The 18,286-nt window shown below is 48.0% G+C and overlaps 2 protein-coding genes across 2 annotated transcripts; one reads left to right on the forward strand and one right to left on the reverse strand.

Annotated features, from left to right (window-relative positions):
* The first annotated feature begins 900 nt into the window (after window positions 1-900).
* Window positions 901-3,132, forward strand: MYL11 (myosin light chain 11). Its single transcript, XM_049903633.1, has 7 exons — window positions 901-948; window positions 1,567-1,662; window positions 1,919-1,994; window positions 2,195-2,299; window positions 2,391-2,469; window positions 2,780-2,828; window positions 2,918-3,132. Exons 1-7 carry the CDS (start codon window positions 946-948, stop codon window positions 3,020-3,022), a joined length of 513 nt encoding a protein of 170 aa, XP_049759590.1. The 5' UTR covers window positions 901-945; the 3' UTR covers window positions 3,023-3,132.
* A 133-nt stretch (window positions 3,133-3,265) lies between these two features.
* On the reverse strand, window positions 3,266-16,982 carry SEPTIN1 (septin 1). The gene is made up of 13 exons (XM_049905046.1): window positions 16,968-16,982; window positions 9,697-9,768; window positions 7,045-7,134; window positions 6,772-6,862; window positions 6,588-6,674; window positions 6,220-6,343; window positions 5,763-5,897; window positions 5,553-5,670; window positions 4,827-4,928; window positions 4,625-4,724; window positions 4,228-4,387; window positions 3,852-3,942; window positions 3,266-3,741 (listed from the first exon to the last, which is right to left on the reverse strand). The coding sequence occupies exons 1-13, from the start codon at window positions 16,980-16,982 to the stop codon at window positions 3,655-3,657; spliced, it is 1,272 nt and encodes a 423-aa protein (XP_049761003.1). The 3' UTR covers window positions 3,266-3,654.
* Between the last annotated feature and the right edge of the window lie 1,304 nt (window positions 16,983-18,286).

The raw sequence follows: 18,286 nt of genomic DNA on the forward strand, positions 1-18,286 counted from the left end.
CATGGCTGTTGTGCTTTCTACTTCTGAGCTTCTGACCAGTGGGTGTGTCATTTTCTGCATTTATTCCTGTCTCCATGGCTAGACTGTAAGTTTCACCAGAGCAGGGACTATTAATTATAATTAAAGTTTACTAAACTGTTTCCAAAAAGTGTTTATAATCACAATGGGTTGTATGGGATGGGAATTACATTCCTATTTTATACAGGCCTAGGGAGTTAAAGCACAATGCCCAAGGTCACAGAGCAGGCCCTCTGCTCTAGGCTGTTTAGTCTTTTCATACCCAGTGATTCCACACTGCATCTTCCCTCACAAAACCCCCCTCTCCTGGAAGGAGATGTAGGAGACTTCCCTGATCCCCCAATTTCCACAAGCCCCTCTCTCCCATTTTTAAGCTCTGTCACCACCACCACCACCACCACCACCCACACACATACACACACTCAACTGTGACCTCTATGATAGGGTGAAGGGTGTTTGCCGAAGTGCATCCACAAAGCCCAGCCCAGCACCTGGCACACTCTGGGTGCTCAGTCAATGTTTACTGGCTTTAAATCTGGGCCCACCCCATTCAGGGGTACAGGGGGGACCTGGTTCATCTCTCACCTGGAACTGCACCTAGGCCTGGGCCCCCTCTGAACACTGTCACATCCAGTCCCATTTGGGAGAAAGAACATCCCTCCTGCCCAGGTCCTGGTGAGACATGCATCCCAAGACCTCCCTCCTTCCTCCCTCCCTCCCTCAGCTCCAGCTGCTCCCTCCAAGAAAGGAGAGGCCCTCAGCTGGGCTATTTTGGTATCTGGGGTGGGTACCCAAAAGGCTAAGGTTACCACAGTATGTTAAGGGCTCCCTAGGGCAGGACTATATAACCCCAGAGGGACAGTCCCAGGGTGACTCTCCGCTCCTTTCCAGCCTGATCCACTACTTTGCCCCTAGGAGACCGAAAACATGGTGAGTGAGAATTCTCTAGCCCCTGCCCAAGATCCTTCAGACCTGAGAACAGCTGCACCCTTTGAGAGAAAATAGCTGGTTCCCAGTCCAGCAAGAATAGATGAATTCTCCCTTTCTTGGTATTACTAATGGGGAGCAGACAGGCAAAATGATGGCCTAAAGGGTCCAACCAAAGGAAATCTGCCCAGACACTGCACTCACAGGGGTCTAGCCCCTCTCAAAGCCTGCTCCACCCCTTTCTGCACTCCATCTTCCTAAAGCCCTCTGGGATCAGCCAGGCAAGGATGCCCACTCCCGTTCCGTAAATGAGAAATCAGACAGGGTGAATGAGTGGATCAGAGTCACACAGCAAGTCTGGAGCTCAGAGAAAGTAGGCTCAAAGCACTGAGAAAGGAAAGAAACTTCCACTGGTTGGGTAGAATGGAGGGATGGGGATCCAGGAGTCACAAATGGGAGTTTAGGGGATGCAACTGAAGAAACCCCCTTAGCAAAGAGGTCCCTAAGAGCGGGAGTTGCCGGAGAAGAAAGGAGCTCAAAGAGCCCTGAATCTAATCCATTGTCCTCAGAGAGGAGTAGGGACTGGCTCAGGAACCCCTTTGCCCAACCCTCATCCCCCAGGCACCCAAGAGGGCCAAGAGAAGGGCAGCAGCAGAGGGTGGAAGCTCCAACGTCTTCTCCATGTTCGACCAGACTCAGATCCAGGAATTCAAGGAGGTGAGTGAAGGAAGGCAGAAGGCTAAAGGCTGACCAAAGGCACCCCCCTGCTGTCCCTTCCCACTCCCACACCCTCTCCTTGGAATGTGCACCTGTTGGGGGGGGAGGGGAAGGGTGTAGAATTCCTTCCTTCCCTCTCTGCTTGAAGTGGAAGACGGCAGCTGGCTGGGAGCCAGAATATGATCTGCCTGGGATGGGTGGGCTGATCCCTGGCTATGGGAGACCTAACCCCCATCCTGTTCCCCACTTTCCACAGGCCTTCACTGTAATCGATCAGAACCGAGATGGCATTATCGACAAGGAGGATCTGCGAGACACCTTCGCAGCCATGGGTGAGACCCTACCTCACCTGTAAAGACTCAGGCATCAAGGCTGCAGAGTCCTGGGAACACAGCAGCCTTGGGTTTTGGTCCTGTCTGCTCCACCCCAGGCCTCAGTCTACCTAGCTGAAAAACGGATGGGTTAATCTGAAGTTACAGGAAGCATGGCCCTGGCCCTAGGACCTTGCTCCAGCCCATGCTCCCCATTCCAGGCCGCCTGAACGTGAAAAATGAGGAGCTGGAGGCCATGATGAAAGAAGCCAGCGGTCCCATCAACTTCACGGTCTTTCTGACCATGTTCGGGGAGAAGCTCAAGGGTGAGTGAAGGGTCCTTCCTCCAAGCCCCTAGGTGCCCTTTCCTGGACATTTCGGGGACCTTTCTGCCTCATGTGCCCTCTGACACCCAAGGTGCCGACCCTGAGGACGTCATCACCGGAGCCTTTAAGGTCCTGGACCCGGATGGGAAGGGTACCATAAAGAAACAGTTGTAAGTTGCCCCCTCCAGCTGCCCCCACACAGGAAACTTCTTTAAATCCCTACCAAGGGTTAAGCACTGTTGAGGCTTAAGAGAGAAATTAGGCCTGTGGAAACAGGTGATGCTTAAGTAGGATTAAATTTTCATGCAAATATGGGGGGAAGGGCAAAAGCCGGGAGGTCTTAGTGTTTGGGAAATCAATAAGGGATCTAGAGTGACCGTTTTCAGAGACATACTGCGTGTGGCAAGGAGGATGAGGTGGGAGGGAGTGGAAGGAACCACGAACACCAGGCTTAACTCCCTGTATGTCACCTCTCTGCAGCCTGGAGGAGCTGCTTACCACGCAGTGTGACCGCTTCTCCCAGGAGGAGGTGAGTCGGGGAGGGGGCTGGGAGAAGCGAGGGGACGGGGGAGGGGGGAAATAAGAAACTGGTAGGAGCTGCCTCTATGCCTCCCCTAGATCAAGAATATGTGGGCGGCCTTCCCTCCCGACGTGGGTGGTAACGTAGACTACAAGAACATCTGCTACGTCATCACGCACGGCGACGCCAAGGACCAGGAGTAGAGGACCCTCTTAGGCCTCAACTGGCCAGTACCCTCTGACCAGTCCGACACCGCCATCCCGACCCCCAATAAAATTGAACTGGTCTTTGTTTCTATCGGCGGCGCCTTCAGTATGTCTGTGAGGGCGGCCTGGCGTGGGTCCCCGAAGGAAAGCTGGAAAACGGTCGAGCACCGAGCGGGTGCCCTGGAAGCTGGGTGGGGCGGCTCCATTTACTCCTGCTGGGAGAGAGAAGACTCGCGTGGCCCCAGGGCAGCTCAGCTTTTATTGAAGATACAGCTTGGGGGAAGACGGGCGACGCCCGAAGACAGAGAAGGGGGTCTTGGCGGGGCTGGAGATGTCTGCTCAGGAAGAGAACGAAGGGCGAAGTGGAGGGCGGGCAGTGGTAGAGTCGGGGCGGGGCGAGAGGCGAGGCTCCCAACTCCAGATTTGAGGAGAACCGATTAGAGGGAGACTTTTCATAGCCCGTGCAAGGGCGGGCCTACCGGCTGGGGCTCCATGACTAGGCGCTGGGCTGGCTGGGCCTCGGGGATTGGGCAAGAGACGGGCCGAAGGCGGGGCCGAGGACAGGGAGGCCGAAGGAAGGGAGGCCGAAGGAAGGGAGGCCGAGGGAAGGGAGGGCAGAGGCGGGGGTCTCAGAGGGTGTCCGACTGCTCGCTCGGGGCCTGGCTCTGCTGCATCTGGGCCTGCATCTTCTCCAGCATCACTTGCATGCGGCGTAGCTGTACGGGGCAAGATTCCAGGCCGTGGGACCCGGCGAGGCCAGAGAGGGACCTCGCAGAGGACCTGGGGTCTTGGTCAAGGGAGGGGGGGCAGCGAGGTGCTTGCTCACCTCTTCGTCTTTCTCGCGGATCAACTTCTCAGTCTCGGCCAGAGGAAGCATGGGCAGTGGGATCTCTGTGGCGCTCTGGCGGGAAAGCTTACTGGGGTGGTGGAAAAGGGCAGCAATCAGGGGCGGGGTCCGAGGTTGTGGGTCGGGCAGGAAGGTAGGGCCTGGAGCTAGGTTGGGGCTAAGAGGCGGAGCCCTGCCCAAAAGATAAAGGCCAGAGGCAAAGTGGGTGGGAAAAGTGCCCGGGAGCAAGGTCTGGTGGTGAGGGCAGGGCCTGGTCTTGAGGTGGGGGGGGCGGTCATCGGCTGTGGAGGCGGGGCCTGGCCTGGGTGGCAGCGCCTTAGCCTCACCAACATAGTCGGCTCCAGTCGGCTCTCACCTGCGACTGGCTCGCGCCCCCGGCCGGGCCAGGCTCTGCAGGCAGCGGGCCCGGTAGCCCTCGTACAGTAGATCGTGCGTCACCTCCTTCAGGTCCTGCAGGTGCGTCTGCACGAGCATCCGTCGCAGGTTCAGGAAATCGCAGTGATGTGGATTCTCCACTGGAGGGCGGACCAGCGAGCGTTAGGGAGCCTCAGGGTCCAGTCTTGCTCCAGAGGCGGGCCAGCCAGGAGCCCGCTGCCGCCCTCGCCCTCGGGGAAGGTCCTCGCTCTGCAGCCCAAGGGTCCCCTCTTTGGGCTCCTGGGTCCCCCGGAGCTAGCCCGCCCCCAAATTGCACGTTGGGCGCAGTTGACTCGGAAGTGGCCTGGCTCGCTGCTCGCGGGCCTGGCCTTACTCACCCTCCACGGTACCCCAGGAGTAGCAGCGTCCCCTCACCGGCCGGGTCTCACCATCCCTTACTACCTCGCATGAACCGACGACTGCAAAGGGGATGCTTCCCTAGAGGGCAGGGATCAAGGGTTGGGCCTCCCCTCCCACTCCCTGCTGAAACCCCTTTCTCAGCCAGTACCTCCAAATCAGCGTCCTCTGCTTCCCTCTCACCTTCATCTCTGCATCCTGCCTCTTGAAGTCTTCATCCTCATCAGAGTCACAGTCAGGGAACTGGTAGATGTTGATCTCCTCCTCCTTCAGCTGGTCCCGGATCTTGGAGGAGACAGATGGAGAGACAGTGAGAAGTGTGGAGAGTCAGAGACAGAGCGTGAGAAACAGACATTGCCTGGCCAGAGATGGTGAGACACAGGGATACTGTGTGGTCAGAGACAGATAGGAAGACATAAATGACAGAGATGGTGACAGCTGGACATAAACAATGACCAAAAACAAAATCCCAGAGACAATAAGAGACAGAGACATAGCTGATGAGAAACTGAGACAAAGACACTCCAACAGTGAAGGCTGAAGGCCTGGAAAGATTCTAAGGTGGGGCAAACACCAACAGACCAGGACAAACAGAAAGTGGGAGAGGGCTCTGAAGGGGTTGGGGGAGCAGTCATCAACATCCAGGGGCCACAGGAAGTCAGATGTCATTCTGTGTCATTTTCTGTCTATGCCCTTGCCCTCAGACAGGCCTTAGCTCAGGGGCTGCATACCCATCCTTTTATAAACTTCCAGAGATACGGCTCCCTCAGAAACTCTCCCACAGCCTAGCCTGGCATCACGCTCCAAAAAGGCCACCCCAAGATCAAAGACGTCAGAGCTGAGCTTAAGTCTGGGCATGGCTTTTGGTTTTATGTGGGGCCGGAGCTCAGAGGTTTAGGAAATCCACACCTTCTGCTTGAGGGCCTGGGCTTCCTTGGGCATCAGGGCATCTGCTTTGCCAATGACTGGGATGATGTTGACCTTCTCATGCACAGCTCGGAGGAAGGCCACATCTAGGGGCCGGAGCCTGTGTCCAGAGATTGGTCAGGACCCAGCCCCAGGGCACAGAGACTCCTCAGCCCTCCCCAAATGCCCCACCCCCCAGGGCATCCCCCAGACCCCCGGCCGAAGGGTGAGATGAAGTAGAGGCAGCAGTGGACCCGAGAATCCTGGATGTTTTTCCGGTTCAGACCGCTCTCATCCCTAAGATACTGCTCAAATTGCTCCTCGATGTAGCGCACCACTGGCAGCCAGCTGGAGTGTGGGACAGGGCATGTGGTCAGGTCAGAGACCTCAGGGCAAGGGAGGGGCAAGATTAGCCAGAACCGTGGGGGTTGCAAGTAGTTTTTTTGGCTCCACCCAAAGGCATCAGGGGAAACTGGCAGGGGTGTGAGACATCAAGTAGCACATACTGACCACGGGGACACTTTGGACTAGGTGGCCATAAGAAACAGGCATCACCTCTTGGGTGAAGGTGGGTGAGGAGTCAGGACAGACACCCCTGTACCTGAATCCCCACTTTCCACAGAGTAGTCATTTTGAGGGGCTTAGCCCCTACCCCTCCCCTCCTCCTTACCAGTCTGAGCAGTCCACTGAGTCCCCAAAGCCAGGTGTGTCCACCAGGGTCAGCTTCACTTTAATACCCCCTTCCTCGATCTCTACACCCCGGCGCTCAATGGTCAGTGTCTGTGTCAAGCGAGCTATGGGGACAACGAGAGGTCTGGGAGCTGTGTAGAGGTCTGAGGCAGGATTAATTTGCTTTCTCAGTATCACAGTATGCCCCCACCCATATTCCAGGAGAGGCAACAGTCTCAGAGAAAAGCAATGAACTGCTTGAGTCACTCAAAAAGCCATGGGAGACCCAGATGGCAAAGAAAAGAGTACAGCCTGGGGACACAGGAGAGGGTGGAGGGCAGTGCCTGGAGAGAATGGGGAAGATCTTACCACTGGCTGGTGGCAGCTGCCGGTCCTCATAGAGGTTTGTAAGGAACAGACTATTGATGAGGGTGGATTTTCCCAGGCCTGACTCCCCTGTGGACAGGACAGGCCAAGCTGGTCAGGTGAGAGGACCGTTAGGGTTCCTGAAGGGCCTTCTCTCCCCTGACTCCCCTCTCCAAACCTCCCTGACCTGCCACCATCAATGTGAAGTCAAACCCCTTCTTGACGGACTTGCGGTGGAGCTGGTTGGGGAGGGCTGCAAAACCCACATACTCTTTGTCCTGTTGGGGCGGGTGGAGGGAAGGCAATATGAGGCTGTTGGGAGCAGCAGGCAGGGCTCCCAGTAACTCTTGAGCTTGGAGGCTAGAAGTCAGTCTACTGTGGGTTGAGGCCTGGGCATGGGGACCCTGAGGGCAGGGGTTTGGGGGCAGAGATGCCTAGGTTCCTGGGCATCAGGACTCACCATGGCCCTGCTAGCTGTCGCAGCACCTGCTGTCGCTCCCCACTTCCTCTGGTGGGGCAGGAAGTTGAACACAGCAAACAAGGGGGCGGGCTGTGAAGGAAGCTGAAATGCTGGAACTGGTTCAGGCCCAGAAAGGTGGGGAAAGTCCCCACCTCCTTGATCCCTTTACCCATCACTCCTAGAATCAGCTTCAACTCCTTCAACACCTTTATTTCAAGCCCCATTGTAGCCCCATCACCCCCATAGGAAGTAAAGGGTAGGCAAAGAGGAAGGAAGCAGTCTGCTCTCCCTGACAAGTGAGATTAAAAAAAAAAAAAAAAAAACCCATTGCTGTCTATTCTATGCCAACTCATAGTGACCCTACAGGACAGAACTGCCCCATAGGGTTTCCAAAGAGTGGCTGATGGATTTGAACTGCTGACCTTTTGGTTAGCAGCTGAGCTCTTAACCACTGTGCTACAGGGATCCTACAGGCTTTGACAGAGATGGTAAAAACAAACTCCCAGAGTCTGAGTGGACCAGAAGCCACAGGCAATGCAAATGGGAGTGGAGGCAGGAAGGACCATCAATTTTTCGTGTCAAATCATGCAATGGATCCTTAAAAGGACTCCAGGGCTATAGACATTTCTTAGACATAACCAAACACCTCTTGGGATTGGTTTTCTGGGTTTGAAGGCTTACGACTATAGTCTCCGGGGACAACATGGTCAATTGGCATAATATAGTTCATAAAGTTTATGTTCTACATCCTAATTTGGTGAGTAATGTCTGAAGTCTTAAAAGCTTGCAAGTGGCCTTCTAAGACAAAACTAATCAGCCTCTTCACTTCCGGAGCAAAAGAGAAAGAAGGAAACCAAAGACTCAGAGAAGAAACTAGTCTATAAGACTAACAGTTTACACAAACCACGGCCTCATCTACCCTGAGAGCAGAAGAACAAGATGGTGCCTGGCTACCACTAACAACTATTCTGACCAGGGCCACAATAGATAGATCCTAATTGAAGGGGAGAAAAATGTGGAACAGAACTCATTCTTAAAAAGTCCAGACTTCCGGGATACTGAATGCTTCAAAGGTCAGCGGAGCAAGGGCGGGGGTTTGGGGACCATGGTTTAAGGGGACTTCTAAGTCAATTGGCAAAATAATTCTATTATAAAAACATTCTGCATCCCACTTTGAAATGTGGCATCTGGGGTCTTAAATGCTAACAAGCGGCCATCTAAGATGCATCAATTGGTCTCAACCCACCTGGATCAAAGGAGAATGAAGAGCACCAAGGTCACACGATAACTATGAGCCCAAGAGACAGAAAGGGCCACATGAACCAGAGACTTACATCATCCTGAGACCAGAAGAACTAGTTGGTGCCCAGCCACAACCAATGACTGCCCTGACAGGGAGCACAACAGAGAACCCCTGAGGGAGCAGGAGATCAGTGGGATGCAGACCCCAAATTCTCACAAAAAGACCATACTTAATGGTCTGACTGAGACTAGAGGAATCCCAGCGGTCATGGTCCCCAAACCTTCTGTTGGCCCAGGACAGGAACCATTCCCGAAGACAACTCATCAGACATGGAAGGGACTGGACAGTGGGTAGGAGAGAGATGCTGATGAAGAGCGAGCTATTTGTATCAGGTGGACACTTGAGACTGTGTTGGCATTTCCTGTCTGGAGGGGGGATGGGAGGGTAGAGAGGGTTGGAAGCTGGCAAAATTGTCACGAAAGGAGAGACTGGAAGGGCTGGCTCATTAGGGGGAGAGCAAGTGGGAGTATGGAGTGAGGTGTATATAAACTAATATGTGACAGACTGACTTGATTTGTAAACGTTCACTTGAAGCTCAATTAAGAAAAAAAAAGTCCAGACTTACTGGACCCTTTGAAACTAGAGGACTCCCGGAAACTATCACCCTGAGAGACACCTTAAACTTTGAACCAAAACTACCCCCGAGGTCTCCTTTTAGCTAAATAACAGATTGGCTCATAAAATAAAAAATATTACCTGTGAGTATTGTGCACCTTTAAAAAATTACCTATATGAGACCAAGTGGTCAACAATTAACCTAAAGCAAAGATGCAAGGGGACAGGGAAACAAGATTACTGAAAACAAAACATCCAGAACGGAATTAATGAGAATACTCACAGCTGACACGACACGCTGTGAAAAATGTAACCAATGTTGCTGAACAATTTATGTAGTTATTTTTAAATAGGAACCTAATTTGCTGTGTAAACTTTCACCAAAAACCAAAATCATGTTATTAAGAAAAGGTGCGGGGGCGGGGGGGGGGACGCTAGGTCTTTGGACTTTGGTCGAGACCTTTCAGAATCCTGGCCAAGGCACTCCCCTGCTCAAAACCCTCCAAAGGCCTCCCAGTGACCACAAAGTCAAGTTCAAGTTCTGGCCTGGCACCCAAAGCATCCCCCATCTGGCTTCATCACTCGATCTCCCACTTCCCCAAACATCATTGGGTCTGTCCACATTGAGATTTCCTTCTGCACCAAGTGAACTCCTGTTTATCCTACAACTTTTGATTCAAAGGGCTCTTCCTCTCTTCTGACACCTTCCCCAACCACCCCAAGCAGAGTCATCCTCCCTCCTCTGGGCTCCCCAGCACCCTTCACAGACCCCTCCAATACCTATATTTGCTTACCCGACTGTCTCCCGCATATCCTCTTCTGCTTCTGGCTGAGCTTGCTGAGGGTAGAGACTGTCTTCCTAATTTCTATACCCCCAGGGTTTCATGTAGAGCCTGGCACAAAGAAGGTGCCAATAAATAATATGCTAGATAAATAAATACAAGAAAGGCTGGGAGGCTGCTACAGAACATGTCAAAGGAGCCTTGCTTTGGATTCAGAAAGAACTCAAATCCCAGCTTTACCAGCCTACTTGCTATGTGACCTTGGACGAGTCATTTGACCTCTCTGAGCCCAAATTTCCTCGTAATAAAATTAAATACACACATTTCAGCTTTGTTATCAGCACTCAGAGTGGTTAAGTACATGGCCTTTGGAGTTCATCAGATATATATAGATACAAACCCTTGCTTTAGCATTTATGACTTGGTTGACCTTGGGCAAGTAAATTAACCTCTGAGTTTTTAAAGCAAGTCTTACCATGGTCAATAATCTGAATCCTCGCTACCTTTCCAGCCCCATTTTCTTCCTCAGCTCCTTTTGGTTTTATTTATTATTTCCATTTTATCACCATAGCTCATCCCTTTCCCCTCCCTACAGTAAGACAACCACTGTAATGTACTCCTTCTTGTTGTTAGTTGCCTTCAAGTCGATCCCAACTCATAGCAAACACATGTGACAGACATGCTCCTGTTCTTTCAACTCGCAGTGACCCCACGCGACAGAGTAGAACTGCCCCATAGGGTTTCCTTGGCTGTAATCTTTATGGAAGCAGATCTTGTGGTCTTTCTCCCATGGAGCCACAGAGCAGGTTAGAACTGCCAGCTTTTCACTTAGCTGCCGAACACTTAAACCATCTGCACCACCAGAGCTCTTTCTAATGTGCTTAAACCAAAAAACCTGTTGCCGTGGAGTTGATTCCAACTCATAGCGACCCTATAGGACAAATAGAACTGCCCCATAGAGTTTCCAAGGAACTGCTTTGTGTATTCTAATTTCTGACTCTTTGGTTAGCAGCCAAACACTTAACCTGGTGGCTTAACATCACCACCAGGGCTCTGTAATGTGCTTAACATATATATTTTTTTGGTTCGTATGTGCTTTGAAAAATGTGTACTGTGTTTGGAGGGTACATTTTAATATATATAAATGATATACGTTTACATAAATGTATATATATATATGATATATATGTGGAAACCCTAGTAGCGTAGTGGTTAAGTGCTACGGCTGCTAACCAAAGGGTCGGCAGTTCGAATCCGCCAGGCGCTCCTTGGAAACTCTATGGGGCAGTTCTGCTCTGTCGCTAGGAGTCTGAATCGACAGCACTGGGTTTATGATATATATGTACATATACATATAAATGTGTGTGTATATAGACATCATTCTATTAACTTTTTTTGATCAACATTATTTTTAAGATCCATCCATCCATCCATACCGCACTATGTATATCTTATCCTTACTTCAGCCTCATTCCTAGTACTGTTACACTCATGCAACTTTGGGAAAGTCACCTCTCTGGGCCTCAATTTCCTCTTCTATCACATGAGATTCGAAACTCCTGCCACACTGAACTCTGAGGTTGTGCAAAGATTATATGATTATAGACACATATAGCAATTAAGAGCTCTTCATCTGTTAAACAGCACCATTAACACAGGGTCATGATGAGGATTATATGGGTTAATATACATAAAAATCTGTACACAAAGTACAATGCCTGGTACATTAGATGAGCTCATACAGAAATATTATTATTATTATATGAGCTAAGGAGTGTGATGATGTCACCAGCTCGAATTTACTGACTCCTCTTCTAAATTAGTTGCTGAGGACCCACATGGGGTGAATGAGTCAGGATTGCTGCTCTCTGGGGAGACGGAAACAGCCACAAGTAAGTGTAGCACACAGCATGCACGCTAAAAGTGTAACGGGGGTAAAAACAGAGTACTTAGAGATAAGCAAAAGGGAAGGGATAATTATACTCCTCTCCACTCTACCGCAGCCCTTCCTCCTACATTTCACATCAGGCTAAGCAGCCCTATGGCCTGACTCCCTCCCTCTCTCTCCATGAATATATTCAACTGGTTTCCAAGCCCTGCCCGTTAATCAGAAAAACTGGTCTCCTTCTCTCCACACCCTTGGCCCTGCTCTAGGTTCAAACTCTGATGAACTTTCCCCTGAGTTATTTCAACAGCCTTTTAAAAAATGATATGAAAAATGGGCAAAGGTGCTTCACCAAAGAAGACATTCAGGCAGCTAACAGATACATGAGGAAATGCTCAGGATCAGATCATTAGCCATTACAGAAATGCAAATAAAAACTATAATGAGATACTATCTCACGCCAACGAGGCTGGCATTGATCCAAAAAACACAAAATAATAAATGTTGGAGAGGTTGTGGAGAGACTGGAACACTTATGCACTGCTGGCGGGAATGTAAAATGGTATAGCCACTTTGGAAATCGATTTGGTGCTTCCTTAAAAAGCTAGAACTAGAACTAACATACGATCCAGCAATACCACCTCTTGGAATATATCCTAGAGAAATAAGAGCCTTTACACAAACAGATATATGCACACCTATGTTCATTGCAGCACTGTTTACAATAGCAAAAAGATGGAAGCAACCAAGGTGTGCATCAATGGCTGAATGGATAAATAAGTTATGGTATATTCACACGATGGAATACCACACATTGATAAAGAACAATGATGAATCTGTGAAACATTTCATAATATGGAGAAATCCGGAAGGCATTATGCTCAGTGAAATTAGTTGCTAAGGACAAATATTGCATGAGACCACTATTATAAGAACTCAAGAAACAGTTTAAACACAGAAGAAAATATTCTCTGATGGTTATGAGGGTGGGGAGGAAGGGAGGGAGAGGGGTATCCGCTAACTAGATAGGAGACGAGAACTACTTTAGGTGAAGGGAAAGACAGCACATAGTACAGGAGAGGTAAGCACAACTGGACTAAACCAAAAGCAGAGAAGTTTCCTGAATAAGCTGAATGCTTCAAAGGCCAGAGTAGCAGGGGTGTGGGTCTGGGTATCCTGGTTTCAGGGGACATCTAGGCCAACTGTCATAATAAAACCCATTAAGAAAACATTCTGCATCCCACTTTGGTGAGTGGCATCTGGGGTCTTAAACACTAACATGCAGCCATTTAAGTAAGATGCATCTATTGGTCTCAGTCCACCTGGAGCAAAGGAGAATGAAGAACCTCAAAGACACAAGGTAATTATGAGCCCAAGAGACAGAAAGGGCCACATAATCAGAGACTACGTTAGCCTGATACCAGAAGAACTAGATTGTGCCTGGCTACAACCGATGACTGCCCTAACAGGGAATACAACTGAAAATCCTTGATGGAGCAGGAGAGCAGTGGGATGCAGACCTCAAATTCTTGTTAAAAAGACCAGACTTAATGGTCTGACTGAGACTAGAAGGACTCCAGAGGTCATGGTCCCCAGACCTTCTGTTAGCCCAAGACTGGAACCATTCCCAAAGCCAACTTTTCAGACAGGGATTGGACTGATCTGATAAAAAATAATATTGGTGATGAGTGAGCTTCTTGGCTGAAGCGGACACATGAGACTATGTGGGCAGCTCCTGTCTGGAGGGGAGATGAGAAGGCAGAAGGGGACAGAGGCTGGTTGAATGGACACAGGGAATACAGGGTGGAGAGAAGGAGTGTGCTGTCTCACTGAGGGGGAGCAACTAAGAGTACTTAGCAAGGTGTATATAAATTTTTGTATGAGAGACGGACTTGATTTGTAAACTCTCACTTAAAGCACAATAAAAGAATACCACCTGTAATCATCAAAAAATAATGATACATATATTCATTTACTTTGGGTATATTCATTTATTATACAACCAACACATGTTGTTGTTGTTAGGTGCCATTGAGTTGGTTCCGACTCATAGCGACCCTAGGCACAACAGAATGAAACACTGCCCAGTCCTGCGCCATCCTTACAATAGTTGTTATGCTTCAGCTCATTGTTGCAGCCACTGTGACAATCCACCTGGTTGAAGGTCTCCCTCTTTTCTGCTGACCCTGTATTCTGCCAAGCGTGATGTCCTTCTCCAGGGACTGATCCCTCCTGACAACAAGTCCAAAGTATGTAAGATGCAGTTTCGCCATCCTTGCCTCTAAGGAGCATTCTGGCAGCACTTCTTCCAAGACAGATTTGTTCGTTGTTTTGGCAGTCCATGGTATACTCAATATTCTTCGCCAACACCACAATTCAAAGGCATCAACTCTTATTCGGTCTTCCTTATTCACTGTCCAGGTTTCACATGCCTATGATGTGATCGAAAATACCATGGCTTGGGTCAGGGGCACCTTAGTCTTTAGGGTGACATCTTTCTCTTCAACACTTTGAAGAGGTCCTTTGCAGGAGATTTACCCAATGCAATGCGTCTTTTGACTTCTTGACTACTGCCTCCATGGCTGTTGATTGTGGATCCAAGTAAAATGAAATCCTTGACAACTTCAATCTTTTCTCCGTTTATCATGATGTTGCTCATTGGTCCAGTTGTGAGGATTTTTGTTTTCTTTATGTTGAGGTGTAATCCATACTGAAGGCTGTGGTCTTTGATCTTCATTAGCAAGTGCTTCAAGTCCTCTTCACTTTCAGCAAGCAAGGTTGTGTCAGCTGCATAACGCAGGTTAATGAGTCTTCCTCCAATCCTGATGCCCCGTTCTTCTTCATATAGTCCAGCTTCTCGGATTATTTGTTCAGCATACAGATTAAATAGGTATGGTGAAAGAATACAACCCTGACGCACACCTTTCCTGACTTTAAACCAGTCAGTATCCCCTTGTTCTGTCTGAACGACTGCCTCTTGATCTATGTAAAGGTTCCTCATGAGCACAATTAAGTGTTCTGGAATTCCCATTCTTTGCAGTGTTATCCACAGTTTGTTATGATCCACATAGTCGAATGCCTTTGCGTAGTCAATAAAACACAGGTAAACATCCTTCCGGTATTCTCTGCTTTCAGCCAGGATCCATCTGACATCAGCAATGATATCCCTGGTACCATTCCTCTTCTGAAACCAGCCTGAATTTCTGGCAGTTCCCTGTCGATATACTGCTGCAGCCGTTTTTGAATGATCTTCAGCAAAATTTTGCTTGCGTGTGATATTAATGATATTGTTCTATAATTTCCACATTTGATTGGATCACCTTTCTTGGGAATAGGCATAAATATGGATCTCTTCCAGTCAATTGGCCAGGAAGCTGTCTTCCATATTTTTTGGCATAGACGAGTGAGCACCTCCAGCACTGCATCTGTTTGTTGAAACATCTCAATTGATATTCCATCAGTTCCTGGAGCCTTGTTTTTCGCCAGTGCCTTCAGAGCAGCTTGGACTTCTTCCTTCAGTACCATCGGTTCCTGATCATATGCCACCTCTTGAAATGGTTGAATATCAACTAATTCTTTTTGATATAATGACTCTCTGTGTTCCTTCCATCTTCTTTTGATGTTCCCTGCGTCGTTTAATATTTTCCCCTGGAATCCTTCACTATTGCAACTTGAGGCTTAAATTTTTTTCTTCAGTTCTTTCAGCTTGAGAAACGCCGAGCGTGTTCTTCCCTTTTGGTTTTTCATCTCCAGCTCTTTGCACATGTCATTATAATACTTTACTTTGTCTTCTTGAGAGGCCCTTTGAAATCTTCTGTTCAGTTCTTTTACTTCATCAATTCTTCCTTTTGCTTTAGCTGCTCGATGCTCAAGAGCAAGTTTCAGAGTCTCCTCTGACATCCATCTTGGTCTTTTCTTTCTTTCCTGTCTTTTCAGTGACCTCTTGCTTTCTTCATGTATGACGTCCTTGATGTCATCCTACAACTTGTCTGGTCTGCGGTCACTAGTGTTCAATGCATCAAATCTGTTCTTCGGATGGTCTCTAAATTCAGGTGGGATGTACTCAAGGTCATATTTTGGCTCTTGTGGACTTGCTCTGATTTTCTTCAGTTTCAGCTTGAACTTGCATACAAGCAATTGATGGTCTATTCCACAGTCAGCCCCTGGCCTTGTTCTAACTGATGATATTGAGCTTTTCCATCGTCTCTTTCCACAGATGTAGTCAATTTGATTTCTGTGTGTTCCATCTGGTGAGGTCCATGTGTATAGTCGCCGTTCATGTTGGTGAAAGAAGGTATTTGCAATGAAGAAGTCATTGGTCTTGCAAAATTCTATCATTTGATCTCCGGCATTGTTTCTGTCACCAAGACCATATTTTCCAACTACTGATCCTTCTTCTTTGTTTCCAACTTTCACATTCCAATCGCCAGTAATCATCAATGCATGTTAACTGCATGTTCGATCAATTTCAGACTGTAGCAGCTGATAAAAATCTTCTATTTCTTCATTTTGGCCCTAGTGGTTGGTGTGTAAATTTGAATAACAGTCGTATTAACTGGTCTTCCTTGTAGGTGTATGGATATTATCCTATCACTGACAGCATTGTACTTCAGGATAGATCTTGAAACGTTCTTTTTGACGATGAATGCAACACCATTCCTCTTCGAGCTGTTATTCCCAGCATAGTAGACTATATGATTGTCCGGTTCAAAATGGCCAATACCAGTCCATTTCAGCTCACTAATGCCTAGGATATCGATGTTTATGTGTTTCATTTCACTTTTGACGATTTCCAATTTTCCTAGATTCATATTTCATACATTCCAGGTTCTGATTATTAATGAATGTTTGCAGCTATTTCTTCTCATTTTGAGTCATGCCACATCAGTAAATGAAGGTCCCGAAAGCTTTACTCCATCCACGTCATTACAGTCGACTCTACTTTCTACTTTGAGGAGGGAGCTCTTCCCCAGTCATCTTTTGAGTGCCTTCCAACCAGGGGGGCTCATCTTCCAGCACTATATCAGACAATGTTCCACTGCTTTTCATAAGGTTTTCACTGGCTAATGCTTTTCAGAAGTAGACTGCCGGGTCCTTCTTCCTAATCTGTCTAGTCTGGAAGCTCAGCTGAAACCTGTGCTCCATGGGTGACCCTGGTGGTAACTGAATACCGGCAGCATAGCTTCCAGCATCACAGCAACACACAAGCCCCCACAGTACGACAAACTGACAGACACGTGGGGGAACACATGTTCATCATAAAAAAATTAGAAGATGCAGCTGAATAAGGAAAACAATTAAATTTAATATCACTACCCTGATATATTCCCATTTTGGTGTTTATCCTGCCAGATTTTTTCTTATAGGTATACACGTATATATACAAAGACATATTTACAAAAAGTAGCGCCATACTAACTTTGTGCTTTTGTCAACTTAATATGTTTTGTAGATCTATGATATTATACATCTACATTATTATTTTCATGGATACTTTGTATTTAGGTTTATTCCCATTCTTCCCTCTGATGGACAATGTTGAGCTGGGGTGAACATGTTTGTGGTGCTATCACTGTATACTTATCCAACCATTTCCTTTAGCTTGATTTCTGTATGGGGAATTACTGAGCCAAAGAAAATCACATATATAAGGCATTTGCACATATTGAAAAATTGCCCTGAGGAAAAGGCTCTTGCCTGGTTGCTGTGTTTAGCGTAGTTGATATGAATTAATACTGACACAAATGTCCCATTTACATCATACGTATTAACTCCAACAAATATGCTCAATCATTCATGTGTTAAGGTTTAGGGGCTGTTTGCTTAGAGAAAGGAAGGTTCCATCTTCAGCTTCATCTGTGGCAGTGTGTGGATTATCTGGGTTAGTTCTTTTTCATCTCATCATCATGTGTCTCTGATGTCTTCATAGTTATCTATGGCCCCACAAGGCATCCCTGGAGGGGCTTCTGTGTCTTTAGACCAGAGGACAGGTTCAAACCTTTGTCTTCTGTGACAGCTGGCTCTGCAAGTAAGGTAACCACAATGTGCAGGCTGGCCAGTCTCTAGGGGAAGGTTCCTTCAGGACAGGCTGGCTCTTAGCCAGTAGTTACCCTCTTACATCTGTTTCCCAGCACAAATGCCTGGCACACGGTGGACGCCCAGGAAATCGGTATGGAACAAATGAATAAACTTATTTATGCTTCCACTACTTACGTATCCTCACGGCACATTCAAACAACACTATTTTCTATTTCCTTCTCTGAGGATGTCTTAATCACATTTGGATCTCAAGCTTCTAACCCATAGTAGGTTTTCAGTTAGTGTGTAGGCCACTGTTCATTTCATTCCCTTTATCTGGAGTTCTTCATTCAGCCCCCACTCCAACAGCCTTAGGAAATCCTTTGCCGAAAGGATCAGCTAAAATGTCACCTTTTCCTTCTTTGGTTACTCGAGTCAAAATAGTAATAGCTGATTTTTTGCTAAGTATCTTACACAAATTAATCCTCAAACATCCAAATTAGGTATTATCATCCCCATTTTACAGTTCAGAAAACAGAGGCTTCAGTAAATTCCCTAAGGACACCAAATTCTCATAAAAAGACCATACTTAATGGTCTGGCTGAGACTAGAGGAATCCCGGTGGCCATGGTCCCCATATCTTCTGTTGGCACAGGACAGGAACCATCCCCGAAGACAACTCATCAGACATGAAAGGGA

This window comes from Elephas maximus, chromosome 12, assembly GCF_024166365.1.
Source record: "Elephas maximus indicus isolate mEleMax1 chromosome 12, mEleMax1 primary haplotype, whole genome shotgun sequence".
NCBI lineage: Eukaryota > Metazoa > Chordata > Mammalia > Proboscidea > Elephantidae > Elephas > Elephas maximus.